This window comes from Rosa chinensis, chromosome 3 (genome assembly GCF_002994745.2).
Source record: "Rosa chinensis cultivar Old Blush chromosome 3, RchiOBHm-V2, whole genome shotgun sequence".
Classification (NCBI taxonomy): Eukaryota; Viridiplantae; Streptophyta; class Magnoliopsida; order Rosales; family Rosaceae; genus Rosa; species Rosa chinensis.
The window spans coordinates 17,972,592-17,991,081 of NC_037090.1; the positions used below are offsets into that span (position 1 = coordinate 17,972,592).

At 39.8% G+C, this 18,490-nt stretch overlaps 2 protein-coding genes across 2 annotated transcripts; both read left to right on the forward strand.

The window, feature by feature from the left end:
* Positions 1-4,885: 4,885 nt before the first annotated feature.
* Positions 4,886-6,205, forward strand: LOC112194215 (putative nuclease HARBI1). The gene has a single exon (XM_040516982.1). It carries the CDS (start codon positions 4,886-4,888, stop codon positions 6,203-6,205), a length of 1,320 nt encoding a protein of 439 aa, XP_040372916.1.
* A 4,427-nt stretch (positions 6,206-10,632) lies between these two features.
* On the forward strand, positions 10,633-17,978 carry LOC112193756 (polyadenylation and cleavage factor homolog 4). The gene is made up of 7 exons (XM_024333987.2): positions 10,633-11,448; positions 12,733-12,834; positions 13,166-13,423; positions 14,072-14,197; positions 14,316-14,777; positions 15,130-17,121; positions 17,296-17,978. Exons 1-7 carry the CDS (start codon positions 11,065-11,067, stop codon positions 17,308-17,310), a joined length of 3,339 nt encoding a protein of 1,112 aa, XP_024189755.1. The 5' UTR covers positions 10,633-11,064; the 3' UTR covers positions 17,311-17,978.
* Positions 17,979-18,490: the final 512 nt, after the last annotated feature.

The window sequence follows — 18,490 nt, forward strand, 5'->3', positions numbered from 1 at the left end:
CAAGTGTGACATTCTTCTGAACAACCACTACGAGTCCTTCAACAAGAGTGTGCTTCAGGCAAGGAAAAAGCCAATACTGCCGTGTTTGGAAGATATAAGGATTGCATTGATGACAAGGTAAACAATCGAAGGAACTATGCAAGAAGATGGAGATGCAAAGTGGGACCTCGAGTTGAGAAGATAATGAAGAAAAATGCAAGATGGAGCCATGAATATAGAGCAATTGAGTCAAGTGAGAATCGATTTGAAATACAAGGAAGAGGTATGGCCTGTGAAAGTGGAGTTGTTAGTCAGCATTGTGTGCAGCTAGATGCAGGGTCTTGTATATGCAGAAGATGGGATCTGTCTGGTCTCCCTTGTGCCCATGCATTTGCTGCTATATATAGCAAAGGATGTAGCCCTGATGAGTTTGTTGCTGAATGGTATACACAACAGAAATATCTTGAGGCATATGAGGTGGTTTTAAATCCCATAGCTGGTGTTGCTGAATGGGAAAGGATAGAGAGGCCAGTTGCACCTCCACTCTATAGGAGGCAACCAGGGAGGCCCAAAACCAAGAGAAGCAAAGAACCAGGTATTCAATTCATTTTTGATGGGGACTTGATATATGTTATGTCATCACTACATTGTACTTGTAATGTTTAGGTGAGGAACCACCACCTGCTGGGACTGAGGTGCTGCCGAAGAGCTACTATTCTCATATTAAGTGTGGAAGATGTGAGAAGAGATGGCACAACCAGAGGACTTGTTTAAGAAGAAGCCAGGTATAACCTACTTGAGAGTTACCAAAAAAAAAAAAAAATTAATCAAACCGAGCCAAGAGTCCCAAGGCCCATCTTTGACTTATATATATGCATATTTTTTGGGAAATTCAATAGGAAAAGCCCACCAATGCCACAAAGCCCACATCTATGTTATGTCATCCATTCACATGTTTGGGAGGATGGGGCCTTATAAAGGCTATAAACCTTAAAACTTTCTTCCATGTGGGACTTTTCCAACATTCTTCATTTCTGCATTTTCTGGTTTACAAGTTTGCTGCATTTCTACTTTACAGTTTTTCTACATTTCTGCATTCTCTGCTTTACAGTTTTGCTGCATTTTTGCTTTACAGGTTTTGCTGCATTTCTGCTTTACAGTTTTGCTGCATTTATGCTTTACAGTTTTGCTGCATTTCTGCTTTAAGTTTTGCTGCATTTCTGCATTTTCTACTTGCTTTACAGTTTCTGCATTCCTGCCATATTTCTTGGCCTGAAAAAAACCGACAAACCCGACCGATTGTTTTGGGTCTCTCATCGGTCTCAGCAGTTTGCAAACACCGTTCTAGTTTTCAAATTTTTTGGACCGAACCAATCCAAACCCAACCCTAGTTTTATGATTTTAAATGCATCCATGCAGGGTGTGAACCAAGAAGCGGACCCTGACATTGCAAAGGACATTGCAGTTCCTAATGTTCAACCACAGATGGCTGAAGAGAACCCACCTCAACACAACACTCCACAAGATACTGAAGTGCCAGATGAAGGATCAAATTACGATAATGCAGAGCATGTGTTTTCTCAAGCATCATCAGTTCTGCAAAGCATGGTGAATGTCAATGTGAATGTGAATGTTGAGCAAGGATGTGATGATGGGAATACTCTGCTTTCTCAAAACAATGGCAGTGTGGTGCATCCAACTGCACAAGTAAGTTATTTGCAGCTATGTATTTCTGTGCTTTTTTATCTTCGTTGGGACTTTGCATATTTTTATGTGTTGGATGCAACTCATTAGCTTGTATATTCCCTTTTTTGTAGACTAAACCAAGGAATGAGAGATCAACAGCAATACCTGGTACCTCGGGAAAGAGATTCAAGAAGACTGCAGGGAGAAAGAATTCTAGGAAATCACCCAAACTTGCTGCAAAATCTGTTTCTGCATCTGCATCGACATTTGCTCAGGGTTCAAAACCCAAACTCTAAACGGCCTTGTGGAAGCCCTAAATGTATCTTCTTAGGAACCAAGTTATGGTATAATTGCCAGCTTATACCCCCTGTTATTGTGGCATTTGTTATCCTATGTTATGTTACAAATGCCATTGGGTTTTATAGAGCTTTTATGTAACAGGGGGTTTTTGGTTTGACCAATTTGGCGGCCATAATGGTATTGATGTAGTTTAAACCAATGTTATCTATCTTAATTAAGTACTTTGATTTGGATGGTTTTGTGTTGGTTTCAGTTTCCTGGTATAGATACCCTTATTTTCTGCAGACTACTTCATTTTTTTACTTTCCCCTTATTTTCAACAAATTGGTTGCCTTATAGAGGATTTTCGGCGGGAAACATGGAGACTGTTGTATGGAAGGCAGCAAAAAGGAAGGAATTGGAGGGAAAATCCGTACAAATGATTTTACCCCTAAAAAAGGGCCACGTGGCAGAGGGAATCACACCGTTAGTGACAGTGTGTCTACAAAGTGGGTCGAGCTCGGGAGTTCATGTACCAAAATAATCGGTTTGAAAAATTATGTATAAGTTTCATCAGTGGCCCTTACTTGATGTACTGTTTGCAAAATTTTCCCAATCCGGAAACCCACCTCTCTCTCTCCTCTCCCCCGAACCCCCGAACTCTCTCTCTTTCCCCTTTCGGTTATCTTCTTCTTCCCCTCGAATCACCGCTGACCAGCCACCAACCGGCCACCACAGGAGCGCCTCTTCCTCCTCTACACCCTAGTGACCTTGGGTTACAACCATTTGGCCAGAAAACCCCGAATCGAAGCAAAAAATAATCATTGTAGCAGTTGGAGGTTTTCCAGTGATTCTTCCGTTTCCGGCCATCTCCAACCACCAAACCGGGTCTAGTAGGAGCCCCTTGAGCCAGTGACCAATTTCCCTCAAGCTATTAGCTCCAATTTATAGCGTGGAGGATGAATCGAAGGAATTTCCGAATCTAGGGTTTGAAATTTTTGGGTTTCTCTTCACCGGCCGATTTTGACTATTTCAAGATAAAATTGAAACTTGTTGTAGTTGAGAAAAATGTTAGACTTGTTGTGTTGTTGTTGTATATGAAATTTGGTGGCCATCGGAGGTGGTGACCGGTGGCATGTGGGGCCCACGTGCCACCATTGTAGTTGGCGCGTGGAGGCACGTAGGGCTACTTTCTGACTTCGATTTTTAGCCTATTAAATTATATAATTGTTGAAGAGGTTGAATATATGATTTTGGTGAATTTTTTTAGAAGTTTGACATTGATTGTGAATTTCCAAAGTTTAGAGTTTCGAATGTCGATTTGTGGGAATCCGACCTTCGGATTTCCCTTATTCCGCTATGGAATGCTTTAATCGACGGATTGATATTAATAGTAAAGTTTGGGTTGAATCCGGAAAGAAATGGAGATGTTGATTTACGTGGAGTTTTCGGGTTTCGTTTTAGAATCGAATTTATTTGTCGAATTATTGTTTACGGAATACAATTGTGTACAGGACGAGGTACTGACTCAGCGCTCGACGAGGATCCTTACGCTTGAATACCACGTTAGCCGTATACTGTGAGTGGACTTTTATTTTCTAAATAATGATGCATGCAATTGTTTTTTCCGAAATAAGTATTTATTTAATTAATTATCATATTATTATAATTCACTTTCGGGAAATTGATATTGATTTTGATTTGGGAAATGGATTAGTGATTTAAATTATTGTTTTAAGTTATCGAGCATATTAATTGGATTTGAGTATTCATTACCATATCGATTGGAATTTCGAATTGAAGTTTGTTATGCTCGATTTTGAATTTGTGATTTATATTGAATTTCGATGAAATAGTTTCTGAGGTGATTTCCGGAATTATTTATATTTTTACTTGTCGATTATGAGATTTCTGGAAGGTTTTCGAAAATGGGATTTTCGAGAGAATTTTACTCATCTATTATTCATAGCCTAATTATTTATGAATTCGAGAATATTTTGGCGTGCGGGGTCACGTCGTTAGGATATGTATTTTCTCGTGAGATATTGGGGAAGTCTTACTGATTTTCGTTTTTCATATGATTTTAACCCACCATACCTGGGTCGTCATATTTATTACTAGCTAGCCTATTAGAGCAAGTTCACCCGTTGGGTCACCAGGGCACCAGGGCAGGAAACTATTCACTGCCACTGGATCTTTGCTTCCACCCATTGGGTCAGGGTCACCAGTCAGTTACTATTCATCGAATATTTTATAAATTTTTTTTTGGAAAATGAGAAATGTATGATGTAAATAAATAGTATTGATAAACAATTTGCAAATGCAACCAAAGAAAATTTTATTGGTAGACAAATTATATGTCCACCGACACTCTTTTTTTGTCTTTTTTTTTTTTTTTTTACTCCACCGACAGTTTTATCATATATACACTACCGACAAAGTTTTTGAAAAGTGTGAAAATATTTAAAACTCCATCGACACTTTTATCATGTACACCACCGACAAAGTTTTTGAAAAGTGTGAAAATATTTAAAACTCCACCGACACTTTTATCATGTACACCACCGACAAAGTTTTTGAAAAGTGTGAAATTTTTTTTAACTCCACCGACACTTTTATCACATGCACACCACCGACAAGTTTTTTGAAAAGTTTGAACAAATTTTAAAATCCACCGACACTTTTATCACATGCACACAACCGACAAGTTTTTTGAAAAGTGTGAACAAATTTTAAAATCCACCGACACTTTTATCACATGCACACCACCGACAAGTTTTTTGAAATGAGTGAGTGATAACCCACCGACACTTTTATGTGCGGAAAATTTCAATAAATAGACATGATGTTTTCACTACATACACACACCATCCGAGCTTAACAAAACTTCACCCTTTTCATATCTCTAGCATTACATATTTCCTAAATTCCCCTCGTTGCAATGAACAATTTGTGGGATCAAATTCGACGGTCTCAGGATGAGGATGATGAAGAGATGATGGCCACCAACGCCATTGTCATGGCTGCAGTAGCTCAAGAATCTGGAAACCAACACCGATGGCGCGGTTCTCATCCGGGTCGTGCACCAAATGAGGAACGATTTAGAGAAGAAAGGGGCAAAGGTATGTTGGCCGACTACTTTGTCGATCGGCCAGTGTTCAAAGATGCGGAGTTCCGAACACGTTACAGGATGAGTCTCAATCTCTTCCAGCGTATATCTACTGACCTTTGCCAGTATGATCGCTACTTTGTTCAAAGGTCAGATGCTACTGGCAAAGTCGGACTGCTTCCGGAGCAGAAGATGACAGCTGCCTTGCGAATGCTTGCGTACGGTGCAGGGGCAGATCAATGTGCTGAGTATTGTAGGATGGCGAAATCCACCTCCGTTGCAGCCCTTCAGCACTTCACACGAGGAATTGTTGATCTTTACTCAACAAAATACCTCCGCGCTCCAACTGCAGCCGACCTCAGACGACTTCTTACCAAAGCTGAGAGGAGAGGTTTTCCAGGAATGATTGGGAGCATTGACTGTATGCATTGGCAATGGAAGAATTGTCTGACAGGTTGGGCTGGAGAATATAGTGGTAGGAAACAGATCCCCACTATCATCCTGGAAGCAGTCGCATCTTACGACACCTGGATTTGGCACGCATTCTTTGGAGTGCCTGGGGCATGCAACGACCTGAACGTCTTGGCAAAGTCTCCATTGTTTGATGAGCTTACCGCCGGTAGAGCACCTCTTGTCCAATTCCAAGTTAACAACAGAGCTCACAATTTAGGGTACTATCTCGCCGACGGTATTTATCCTCGATGGGTGACTTTCTTGAAAACTGTTCGAAATCCTACACGCCCCAAGGAAATTGAGTTTGCAAAGGCTCAAGAGGGGTATAGGAAAGATGTAGAAAGATGTTTTGGTATATTACAGTCACGGTTTGGTATTATTCGAGGAGCTGCTCGTGGGTGGCATAAAGAGGACCTTCGATACATTATGTTGACGTGTATTATATTACACAACATGATTGTCGAAAATCAACGACCTGAAGATAGCGATGATGAGGAGGATAATAATATGAGACCCAGGATTGCTGAGGTATGGGAGGGATCAACCGGTAGAGACTTTGATCCTGTTGGTAGATATGCTCATCATATGAACGGATTCATGGACCGCTACCAACAAATTAGATCTGAGCAGTGTCACTCCAACCTTCAGGAAGACCTCATTCAACACTTTTGGGAATTTCAAGGCAATAGGCGTATCTAGATCTGCTATTTGTGTGTGTTTTCTATTAGTTTTTATGTTTTTAATTATGTTTGTGTGGTTTCTACTTTAGTTTTAATGTTTTTAATTATGTTTGTGTGGTTTCAGTTAGCTTTTCATTTGTAAGGGTATTATTCCAATAAATGTTAATTTCATCAATCTAATATTACATAAGTAAAAAACCAAGCATTGGAATCATAACAATACAATTATTTAAAATAGATAACTCCCTAATTTTCCCAATCCTCATCTTCATTAGGAATCCAATTTGTGTTTGTGGGGTCATCCATATGGTTGGGGTTGGTGGATTCACCCGAAGAGAAAGGTGGGGAAGGGACACCACCGGTGAATGGTGGTTATGGGAAGCCACCGGGGAAATGAGATTGTGGATAATACCCACCGGGGAATGGTGGTTGTGGATAGCCACCGGGAAAAGGAGGTTGTGGATAGCCATCAGGGAAAGGAGGTTGTGGATAGCTACCGGAGAAAGGAGATTGTGGATAATACCCACCGGGGAATGGTGGTTGTGGGATGTTAGATCCACGGGTTGCATCTTCAGCTTCTTTCTCTGCAATTTTTTTTTGTTTTCTTTGCCAGTAATTCTTTTTGGTTGGCGTCATCTTACTTGTGTCCATCTCCATAATACGCTCTTCCCTCTCTTGAATTTTGAATGCCTCGTTTCGCATATCCATTTGCAAGCGTATATAATCTCGTTGTTGTTGGTCACGGAGATGTCGAGCATATTCCTCATCACGTTTCTCCTTGGCAGACATCATTGATGTTTGGTTAGTTGCTATAGTCTCCACAGCGGCTGTCAGAGGACTGGAATCATTAGATGCTTTCTTTCCTTTCCGAAGAGCTTCTTTGGCAGCCTTCTTTCCTTGAGGCCTCACCGAAGGATTTGGAGTTGCATCGGCGTTTACCTCATCTGCATCTATGTCCAAATGGACATGAGAATCAGGAGCGGATTGTTGTGTGTGCATCCGTTCAGTTTCTCTCCTGGAGGTTCCTCCAGCCAAAGAGGAATGGTTTGGAATGTCTTCAAATTGTTGAAACCCTTTAACAAACTCGTAACATTCTAAATTAATGAAATCACCTTTTTTTTGTTTTCCTTTCGATTTGGTCATCGCAGCTCTCCACAAATCTTGTGCTTGACGTAGCTATTTAATTTAAACAAAAAAGTATAAATCTATTAGTACAAATATAAACGAGGTACAATGTATCAACTATTTAAGTATAAGGTGAGTATAATGTATAATTTAAATAAAATGAAGTCTAAAATATGATTATGAAGTACTAATTTGAAGTATAATTATCAACTAAATTTTATATATGAACTAATAATTTAAAGTATAATTATCAACAAAATATTTCAACTAATAATTTAAAGTAAGATGTATCAACTAATTAAATTTTAATATACACTAAAAGAATAATAAAAATTAATATTTGTGTTACACTACAAATTCATACCTCATCAATCATATTCGCACCACTCTTGTACCAAAGTTTCGCTTGCCTTAACGCACAATGCCAAGCATAGAGTTTGACTTTCAAGGTTTTCCACCTCCCTTGAAAAGCTTGCAATGATCGGACATATCCATCCCAATGTTCGGCATAGTGTTGGCGTACCTCTAACCATAGATCATCTTTTCTTCGTTCCGTACCCTTTGCCGGATCTTGGCTAACAGCCCTCCAAGACTTGCACAATTGAATGTCTTCAATAGTCTGCCAACGTGTCCCGTCAATACTTGGATCTCCTATGGGTTGGACAATCGTATTCCCTCATACACTCATATTCGAATAAAAAAATTGTAGAGTATGAAAGCTATGAGGAGAAGGAGCAAAAAAATTTGAGGAAGTAAGATAGATGATTTTTTTGGTGTGAGAGGTAAATTAGGAGGTGAGGTATTTATAGGAAATTTTGGTTATTTTTATTTTGTTACCGTTGTAATCTAACGGTATTTTTTTTTTTTTTTTAACCTCTGCAATCTCCAGCCGTCAGATCCATTTCATAATCATAAGCAACGGTCCAGATCTGTGGATCGTTGCATTCAAATCTGTAGCTGCTCACCAACGGGCTACATGCCACGTCGCCGCACATATCCACAAAACAACAAAAAACGAAAGCAACGCGCCTGCCTTAATTGTCGCCGCTAGAAGACAAGAAACTGACTTCCACTCACCCCCAAGGCGCGTCTCCCCGAGCTGCTTTGTTTTGGGCCAGGCTGGCATCCTAGGTCACGGCCTCAGTCAGCCTCCTACCCGAGTTCATGACCTAGGCCTCCCACTGTGGTTTTGCCCTCTTTCCGGTGGAAACATGAACAAGATCATTCTGGGTCAGCAGCTGCTGCTTTTGACGTGGTGCCCGGGCAATAGGATGCCCAGTGAACTTGCCCTTAGTACTCCTCCCTGCTTACTCTGTGTTTGTGGGTGAATTGAGCAAAGCATGGGATGCTCAAGAGTGTGGGACACTCCGACCCGAGCCTGGGAGGCTCCCTTATTCGTATGGTAATGACTTCTTCCCCATACTCTGTTGTTAATTTTTGTTTAACCAGCGGGGCTGGTATGTTCTCATGAGTTTTCGAGCTTAAAGAAATGTACTTTATAATTGTTGCATGCATCGGTTTTTAATGAAATAAACGTGGGAAAGTATAAACTCATTTTATCTTTTTGATTACTTTTTTTTGTCCACTCACGCTAACGTTTTTATCTACTTTCCCCTGGGCCCTTCGGTTTCTTTTGCCCAGTCTGCAGAGTAGTTGTTTCGGCATAGTAGGATTCGGGGCATAGCATATGTTGCTGTCATTTTCATATTGTAGGATAATTGTTGAACCTACTTGTAATATGAACTTTTTATCTCTTTAAGATTGCTCTGATAACCTGTGGGACAAATGTTGTAAAGTTTGAGAGTTACACTTGTGTATTTGGATTATGTTGTATGGTTCGTATTTCAGTTGTAAATTGTGGAGTTGTTGTGATTTCGGGAGCAAGGCTGCTCCAGAGGAATAAGGATGGTTTATTAGAAGTGAATGTGTTTTTACAGGTTTTGGGTAGTCCATTTTAGGGGTGATTCTGCCAAATTTTTTAGTAGAGTTATTCTTAAAGTGGGCTCCATATGGCCACCTAGGATTTCAGAATGAAATTCGAGACGGGTCCTGTCATCAGCAATCACCGACCCTCCTTACCACTCTCGCAGCACCACTGCAACAACTAAGCTAGACTCTGATCACCCTACTCCCAAAGCAGTAATCACCCCACTACTTACTACTCCATTTAGAAACCTGCAAATCAATGCCAGTGTTTATAAAAAGGCCACCCCTCATCTAGAAAAAAAGCACAGTCCTGCCAACCAGTCAAAACACCATTGCAACAAAAACGTTAAAGCTAACAAATCATATCATAGCATATGTCAAATCTCAACCTCCACGTCAATCTAAAACTATTCGAAGATCAAAACTTGCATTCCAAGACTGTATTGGTACCCCATGAAGAGCGAGTTTGATTTAACTAATGTTGTCTTATTATTGGATTGAAAAAACCTTAACACAGTCCAGATAGATGAGGCAGATTCCGATCTAATTCTGATCATCGATCGTTGAATAAAATCTGCGTAGTGCTTGAAGTGAATACTCCCACGTTTTGAAAGGTGTCTTACAAATCAAAATAAAGTAAGCTTTTTAAAAGTATAATCTAATTTGCTAGATCATATTTAGTATGGAAATCTAACTTTTCTAAAAGCGAAATTAAACACATTTAAATGTGAGCCAAATTATAAACTATAAAATGTGAGACAACGGTAAGGATTCTACTATACATACCCTCAACCGTCCTAAAAACAATCATGGGTTGGTTTGCAAGAAATGTATTATTGTCAATCATGCTTGCATTGTTCCTAACTATATGTGCTGCTGCTACTAATTCACAACTGAATATTAACATCACTAATGATGTGGTTGCAACGGGTGAAGCTACCAATCTCAACATTCATTGTAACACAAAAACACGATTTTGGTGGTCCAGTGATCCTCTATGTATCGCACTACGAATTTGTTTTTTTTCACAAATATTTTTCCGAGGAATAATACAAGGATTTTCCGAGGTCCAGTGGTCCAGTGATTTTAGGGTGTATTGATGTCTAATTTGTTTTGCATTTTAGTCACTCTTTCCTTTAATCTTTTTGGTCAAAGGCTATTGAAGCACGTCTTGATAATTACAAGGATTATCACTTCACATGTACGTAGTAATTTTTGCAAGCAAGTTACTGAAGAAATACCGTTATTGTTGGGCCGAAAACAAGTTATAGTTTTCAGTTTTTTCACAATATAATCGTGTATAGTAAATTTACTAAATTGACTTAAATGTAATTTCAGATCCAAAACAAAAAGAAAAAAACTTTACTTGTAATTCATTCAAAAAGAAAAAAAACAGCTCATTCCTCATTTTGGTTCGGATAGAAAAAATTCCTTCCTTTCTTCGATTCACGAAAGATCTTTTTCTTTTTCTTTTTTTGTCTACAAAATAATCTCGCTCTGGTCCTCTGTTATATATGCCTCACGCAGATACGCGCACTCTCGTCAAATCTTCCCCAATCTTAACCCTAAATTCCCAAATCCCAAGCTCGTTGAATCAAGCTCCAGTCTTTCGCCTCAGATTATCAAGTTTTCTTTTTGTTTTGTCTCTTTGATGATTTTGTATGCTTGTAATAAGAAACGAACCAGGGTTTATCCCGATTCTCCATGTACAATTTAGCGATAGGCCCTTTTACTTTCTTATATTCTAGATTGAATTCCAATAGTCATAGACAGATGCTTGTTATGTAATCGGAAATCAGATTTAGGGTTTGAGTTTCGTCATTGTTGATGGATATGGAGAGCTCGCGTAGGCCGTTTGGCAGATCGAACGAACCAGGGTTGAAGAAGGCGAGATTGAACGACGACCAAGGTGTTTTGAATCCGAATCTGAACGGCCGAGGCTTCGGACAAAGGCCCGGCGGAGCTAATCCGGCGCTTCAGAGGTTCAGGGTGAGTGATAGAGAGTCGGTGGAGGGCAATGACCCTCGCGGCGGCGGAGCCTATGTGCCGCAGCCAGTGCAGCACCAGGAGCTCGTGAGCCAGTACCGGACGGCGCTGGCGGAGCTGACGTTCAATTCGAAGCCAATCATCACCAATTTGACCATAATCGCTGGGGAGAACGTCAACGCTGCGAAGGCCGTCACTGCCACTATATGCGCCAACATTATTGAGGTGAAACCCAGCTTTACATAGCTGTATTTGTGTTCATGATTTCAGTTATGGCGCCAGTGTTTTTTTTTTTTTTTTTTAATTTACTTGTAAATTGGTGGGAAAGAGGAGGATTAGATTGTGCTAGTGCGTTGATGCATGTCTCTTGTTGTTGTGCCCATGAGTTAGTGAAGAAAAAAAAAAAAAGAAGTGATTTTGTCTGACCCTTGGGGAAAAAAGAGTTTCTATTGGATGCGATGTGTTTATGTGATCATAGAGTTGTGGTTTTGTTCCATATTCCGCGTAATTTTGTTAAAGATTTTTTTATTTGTGGATGCGAATAACAAAGCTCCTCTACAACAATTGTGGTGGCCTAATCCTAACTGTGAATGGGATAGTTTGTATTATCCGTCAGTTTTCCCATCGGTGGAATGAAACCTTGTATCAATACGATAGTTGAGAGTCTCACTGCAACTAACTTCGATCAGGGTTTGTACATTGTAATCGTTTTCTTTTGCTGACTCCACCCCAACTTGTTGAAATAGGTTTGAGTTGACATTTTTGTAGTCACCTGTGTAAAATTTATTATGTCCATTGCACACCAAGGATGCTGTGTTTGTATAGAGTAGGTACATGAGAAGAATGTAGTCATTTTATTAGAAATGGGATTCATGCAACAGATTGCACTTGGCTCCAAATCAAAACAAATTTGTCCCATCCTTGTGGACATGGCTTTGCACAAAAAATCTCTATAGTATCTTTTGCTTATCTTTGAATTTATCCCATCTTTGTTTAAGGTATCTACTGAGCTCTGGATTGTGTCGTGTTTGGAGATGTTTCTTTAGATATTAGATTATGCAAGAGTGGCAGAGGCAGGGTGTACCGATACTACTTAGCTTATTTTCAATACAGTGGTAAAACCAAGACTCAAATCCTGGTGATACAGGAACTGAACATGCGCCTCATGCTCCTGGTTCAGCTGCGAAGTGGCTGGGTTAGGATAGGATGCATAGTTATATTTTTATTTATCAATGTTAGAAAGAAAGAAATAAATCAGAAACTTTTTTAAGTCAAGGAGTTGCTGTACTCTGGACGGTCCTAGCTTATGAGAAGTGATGATACGTGCAGCTTTGCTGCTTCTGTTATCATTAAAATGGTTTGAAGAGCCTATACTGACACTGCTTCTTCCCCATTGCCAACTTCCTTTGGAAACATTCTGGTGTTGAGCTGTTGGGTTATTACTTATTTGCTTAGAAAGAACTTTGTTATAACCAGTGTTCAGTTTCTGATCGTAGAAAGTCCTTGCAGGTTCCTAGCGAGCAGAAGTTACCATCGCTTTATCTTTTGGACAGTATTGTAAAGAATATTGGAAGGGATTACATAAAATACTTTGCTGCCAGACTACCTGAGGTTAGATTTCTATTTTGCATGAAGCCTCTCATTTTTCAACTTGCTCATTTTGGTAGATTTAAACCATGCTGTTTACATTCGACACGTAAGAATGTCTTTTCCAATACTCAATTATATTAAGATTGAGAACTAACCACTAGCAGTTAGGAAATCATTAACTCTGACTTTTCCTGGTGTTCATCCACTTACTAAGTATCAGGTTTTACTAAAAAAAAAAAAAAAAAAAAAGATTTTTGTTTCGCAAGCAATCTGTGTCACAACTGCACAATTGGCTTGATTCTGTTTGAGTTACTTTGTAGTCACCACTTTCTCCCCTTTTCTGGTCTTCTAGGTATTCTGCAAGGCATATAGACAGGTTGAACCCCCTATACATCAAAGCATGCGTCATCTTTTTGGAACTTGGAAAGGTGTCTTCCCTGCTCAGACACTTCAGATGATTGAGAAAGAACTTGGGTTTGGTACTACAGCAAATGGTTCGTCCTCTGGAGTTACAACATCTAGACCAGACTCACAGTCACAACGTCCAGCACATAGCATTCATGTGAACCCCAAGTATTTGGAAAGGCAGCGTCTTCAGCAACCAACCAGGGTAAGTGGAGTTTTGAAATCATGGTTGGGAAATCCTGAGCTCTTAACTTCTGGCATCCTATTATGTTATTGTAAGCATATGAAGTTTCTTGGATATTTGAATTTCATCTTGTTTGCTTTTCTACTGGTTTACTTGATGCTATGCCCACTTTCAAATATCTTTATTTGAAATTTCAAAGATGTAGCAGTATTTAGTGGTTTTGAAATTACAACTATCTTATATAAAGATCTTCTATATGGTTCTGTGATTTTTGTTTTGCGTTCTCCATTCTGAGAGTTTATGGGTAAAAAATATGCTCTTATATATCATGGAGATCCTCAAATTTCTACAGTATTATTATATATGACAAATAATTTCATATTTGATAGTACATTTTCTGTTTTCATGTAAATAGTTGCCATTTTGTATGCTTAGTGTTTGTACAGGCCTGTGGACCTTGATTTACCATCATATGCAAATTATCTGGTTATGCATGGTTTTACTTATCTAGTTCTTCATAAGATTATATCCATTGATTTGAGTTTTCATTCCTGTGGAATGCTTTCTTCTCCTTTTTATTTAGAATTAGAAATTTAGAATGTAGCATTAAGGCCATGCTCCATATATACTAATTATTTCTCTCTAATTCTGCTTGTTTTTGGTATGAAGACAAAAGGGATGGCTAGTGATTTAGATGGGACTATGACAAACTCGATTGATGATTTAGACAGGCCGGACAGAGTAGCAAGTATCAGTGCTGGACGATCGTGGGTTGATCCTCCTGTTAAAATGCCTGTATGTGAAGTAAATTTTGATAGAAACTCTCCTTTTACAAAAAAAGAAGATAATTTTGATTTTGCTGGTGTATAATTCCACTGTTCCTATAGTTTCACATAATTGTCAACTTTTGCAGAATATTCAGCGTTCAACTAGAGATGCACTAAGTGAGCGTTTTCATGAGAAGAACGTTGGTGGCGAATATGACGACTTTGATTATGATTCTGATCTTCGAAGGAGTTCAACCTTGGGCATTGGACGATCTGGTGGGAATATTATCGAGCAAGGACATGATAAACCTTGGTATGGAGGTGGAAGCAGTGTTGCCGAAACAATTTCCAGCCAAAGAAATGGTTTTAACAAGAAGCATGGATTAAATTACTCAGCACCTAAATCATTAAATGCTGATCCTCGTTTACAGACACCACAAGCCATTGCAAATAGAAACAGGGGTGGGTTGTCTAGTAGTTGGAAGAATTCTGAGGAAGAGGAATACATGTGGGATGATGTGAACTCAAGATCAACAGATCACATAACCCCTGATCTTTCTAGTAATTCAAGAAAAGAGCGCTGGATTTCTGATGATTCAGAGAAATTGGTAAGTATCCATTATTCTACTGGTATAAATATTATTTCTCAGTCCCAGTTCATAGCGAATAGAGATTCGAGAACCAAAGAAATCGCTGGTTTCTTTGTTCTTCATTTAGCTTCAGATAGCTATCCACTCTTATAAGAGTTCACATGATACCTACATAGTTGTTGAGCTAATTCCTGTTGGGTCTGATGCAACTACTCATTCTCTCACTGCCCTGTGAGAATTAATGATATGAGAGTGACAATGTCTTTATGTACTGTCACACATTTTGACACTAGGATGCACAAACTTGGATCATCTTACGTTATAAAAGACTTATCTTATGTGTCTGTTGATTGACCTTGATCATATGCAGGGGTTTGTTGGTGGCTCTCGTAAACTGAAAAGAGTAAATGATTTGGACTTGGCTGCTGATATCGGTGATCAGAAAGATTTAGCTGCTCTCGGGCACCGTATGCCATCACCTTGGTCATTGCAAGAGTCACATGTTGTGGATCGGCTGACCTCTCCTGGTGCTCCTGTCATTAGTTCAGTTCATTCAGAGCGTTATGTTTCAAGTTTAAGTGGGTTATCGACAAGTGGAGACTCTTCTGTGGCAAGATTGGGAAATAGAGCACAGATGATGTCTTCTCGTATTGGGGCCTCAAGCTTTGGGTTGCCAACAAATGCTGCAACAGGGTCTAATGGAGCTGTAGGGAAACAGCAGCAGTCTCTGAGAGCTGCATCACCATCTGGACAGTTGCTGATGCACCAGCATTCTCCCTCACCTACATCAAAAATACAGCATCCCCGTAATTATTTGGCTGAGCAAGACCCTGCTCATGCTCCATCCCTTCCTCCTGATTTAAAAGTATCTGAAATTTTGGGAAAATCGGACTTAGGGTTGCATAGCCAGTATACTGAGGACTCTTTGCCTATTCCAACGTCCAATGTTCGATTAGGTGGCATGGCGAAATCACAGGCTCAAGATTTGAAGGCTTTGTCTTCCTCAGTGGCTGCCATCCAATCAAGGCACCACTATCCCTTCCGACAACAACAAGACAGTACAGAGCCTGAATCCTTGGATCAGACTCAGAAGCCCCATGTACCTCACGTTGCTACTTCTATAATGCCCTCAACAGTTAGAAATTCTGTATCAGATCTTTCTAATCTCCTTGCTGCAGAAACTTCAGGACAGTCAAGCACAAGTAGTTTGTTGGCTGCTGTTTTGAAGACCGGAATTCTCTCTAATAAATCAATTACTGGTAGCCTGCCCAATTTGAATTTTGGTGACAAGGAAAAAATGCCACCAGAGTCAGGTGGTCCGCCCCCCTTGCCAATTGGACGGCCGCCTACCAAAGTTGCACTTCCAGGGTCCAAAGTTGCAGCAGCAGCACCTTCATTAGGTCATCCTTCCCGTGAGAACTCGCCGACCACCTCAAGTACTCTGCAGAAGGTTGCACATCCACCTCTTCCACCTGGCCAACCACCTTTGTCTCTAGAGGGTAGCTCAACAGCAAAAGATCCAAATGTGGTGAAAAATGCCAAGGATCCAATATCAAACCTTTTGAGCTCTTTAGTTGCCAAGGGGTTGATATCTGCATCAAAGTCAGAGTCACCTACTCTTCTGCCATCTCAAAAGCCGATAGAGGTGCAAAGCCAGAACCTATCCACGACTACCACCACTACTGTCTCTCCAGTTTCAGCATCATCAAAAGTTCCTGTTTCATCTGAAATGGATGATGTGTCTCTCACAGAACAGGTGGCTAAACCCTCTGATGCCTTGGCTCAATCTACTAAGACAGAAAAAAGAAACCTAATAGGATTTGAGTTTAAGCCAGATAAAATCCGAGAATTACATCCATCTGTCATCGATGAGCTTTTTGAGGACCTTCCACATAAATGTAGCATATGTGGCCTCAGGCTCAAACTTAAAGAACGTCTTGATAGGCACTTGGAATGGCATACTTTGAAAACTCCCGAAGCAGATGGTTCCATTACGGCATCAAGGGGGTGGTATGCAAATTCAACCAACTGGGTTACTGGAAAGGCAGGAAGTTCTTCTGAACTTGACTCCAACAATTCAAACGACATGACTGTCAAGACAGTGATCAGTAATGAGCCCATGGTTCCAGCTGACGAAAGCCAATGTGCGTGTGTTATATGTGGTAATACGTTTGAAGACTTCTATTGTCAAGAAAGTGATGACTGGATGTTCAAAGGAGCTGTGTATATGACTGTTCCATCTGGGGATGGTGAGTTTGGAACTGCAGAGGGGAGCGTTCTGAAGGGTCCCATTGTGCATGCAAATTGTATGGATGAAAATTCACTTGAGGATTTGGGACTGGTTGCTACCCGAATTAAATTGGTAAGATCTTGTTCATAAGCAAATAGCCCTCTCTTATGGCAGTCCCTCATTCTTAAGGATTTTATCACCAGATCCCTTTGCCTCTTTCTGTTTATTTTTTGATGTTATATCATTCTGGTGCGTTATTTTAAAACTTTTATGGATGATAATGTTGCCTCTTTTACTTTTTGGCAGGAAAAGGATGTTTAGTGCTCCAAAAACAAAAGATATATCCATGACCCAACAGTTATGAATATATGAGATAACAGGTTGTGTATTGTAGTTGAGTTGTTCTTCAGTGCTAATTGTGTTGAGCCACAGAATGGTGGTGAGAGCTTTGTACTAGCTCCATGTTCTCTTTTTGTTTAATTCATAGTTGAGAGGAAAAGAAAAAATACATCTATATTCCAGATAGTTTGCTTCTCAGTGATTCTCTGATGAGTGATGTGGTTTGATGTTTTGCTATTTTGTTTGTTACTTTGCTAAAGCGCTTTTGCCCTTGATCGCATGATATCTGATCCAGCAAAACAAGGAAATACACTCTCAGATTCCCGAACCATGCCCTTCCAGCTTCACAAATCACAATTGGCAAATGGTAGTGGGATATGCCTATGTATGGTCACAATAATAATGGAACCAAGTTTTGTTTCTTTTTATCTTCAGTCCTTCATTTATTCCTTTACCGAATGTGGTTTTAGCATTTTAGATGAATATTGTTTTTTCTTTTCTTCAATTGTTACTTCAGTTGTTTTAGAGAGAGAGAGAGAGTGGATAATGCCACTTTAACTTTTTAGAATTGCATTTCTCTTTTCCCTATGTATATTGTGCGGCAGATGCAATTTTGAAGTTCTTTCGATCATTTTTTATTCTGTTGTTAACCTCATCTCCAAGTATATTAGCATCTTTTACGTGCGAACAGATTGTAATTGCAAAACCCTCGATTGTTGAATCTGGGTTTTCAGTTAGAGAATATGGGAATTTATTATTTTTGTTTTGTCTGCCAACCATTCCCCCTACTTCTTCTGGTTGATGCCATAAACTCTTTCACATTTGCACATGGTCTCTGAAGATTCTTTCTTAGATGGGATCACCAATCTTATGATATCCTGCAAAAATTGTTGAGGATGGAAAAGCCCCATAAGCCCCTGCTTCATCTTCATAGTTGTGTTTGATTCCATGGCCAATCACGCATGACCATGAAATAGTGAGACCTGGTTGAATTCGGGTGTACTATTGTGCTTGGCCGGCCTTGATGGGATACCACTGCCACTGATGGTAACCCATCTTGAATTTTGAGCTGCTGACCAAAAACAGAGATGACATGTATTTGCAATTCCAGATAACCGTCGGTGTCAACACAGGTCAAACGGTTCAACAATTCCATATTGAG

Excerpts from the sequence above, each read along its gene's own strand:
- LOC112194215 (XM_040516982.1), top strand. The coding sequence starts at position 4,886 with ATGAACAATTTGTGGGATCAAATTCGACGGTCTCAGGATGAGGATGAT.
- LOC112193756 (XM_024333987.2), top strand. The coding sequence starts at position 11,065 with ATGGATATGGAGAGCTCGCGTAGGCCGTTTGGCAGATCGAACGAACCA. Across the intron at positions 11,449-12,732 it reads TATGCGCCAACATTATTGAG|GTTCCTAGCGAGCAGAAGTT; the intron begins GTGAAACCCAGC and ends AAGTCCTTGCAG. Across the intron at positions 14,778-15,129 it reads CTGATGATTCAGAGAAATTG|GGGTTTGTTGGTGGCTCTCG; the intron begins GTAAGTATCCAT and ends GATCATATGCAG.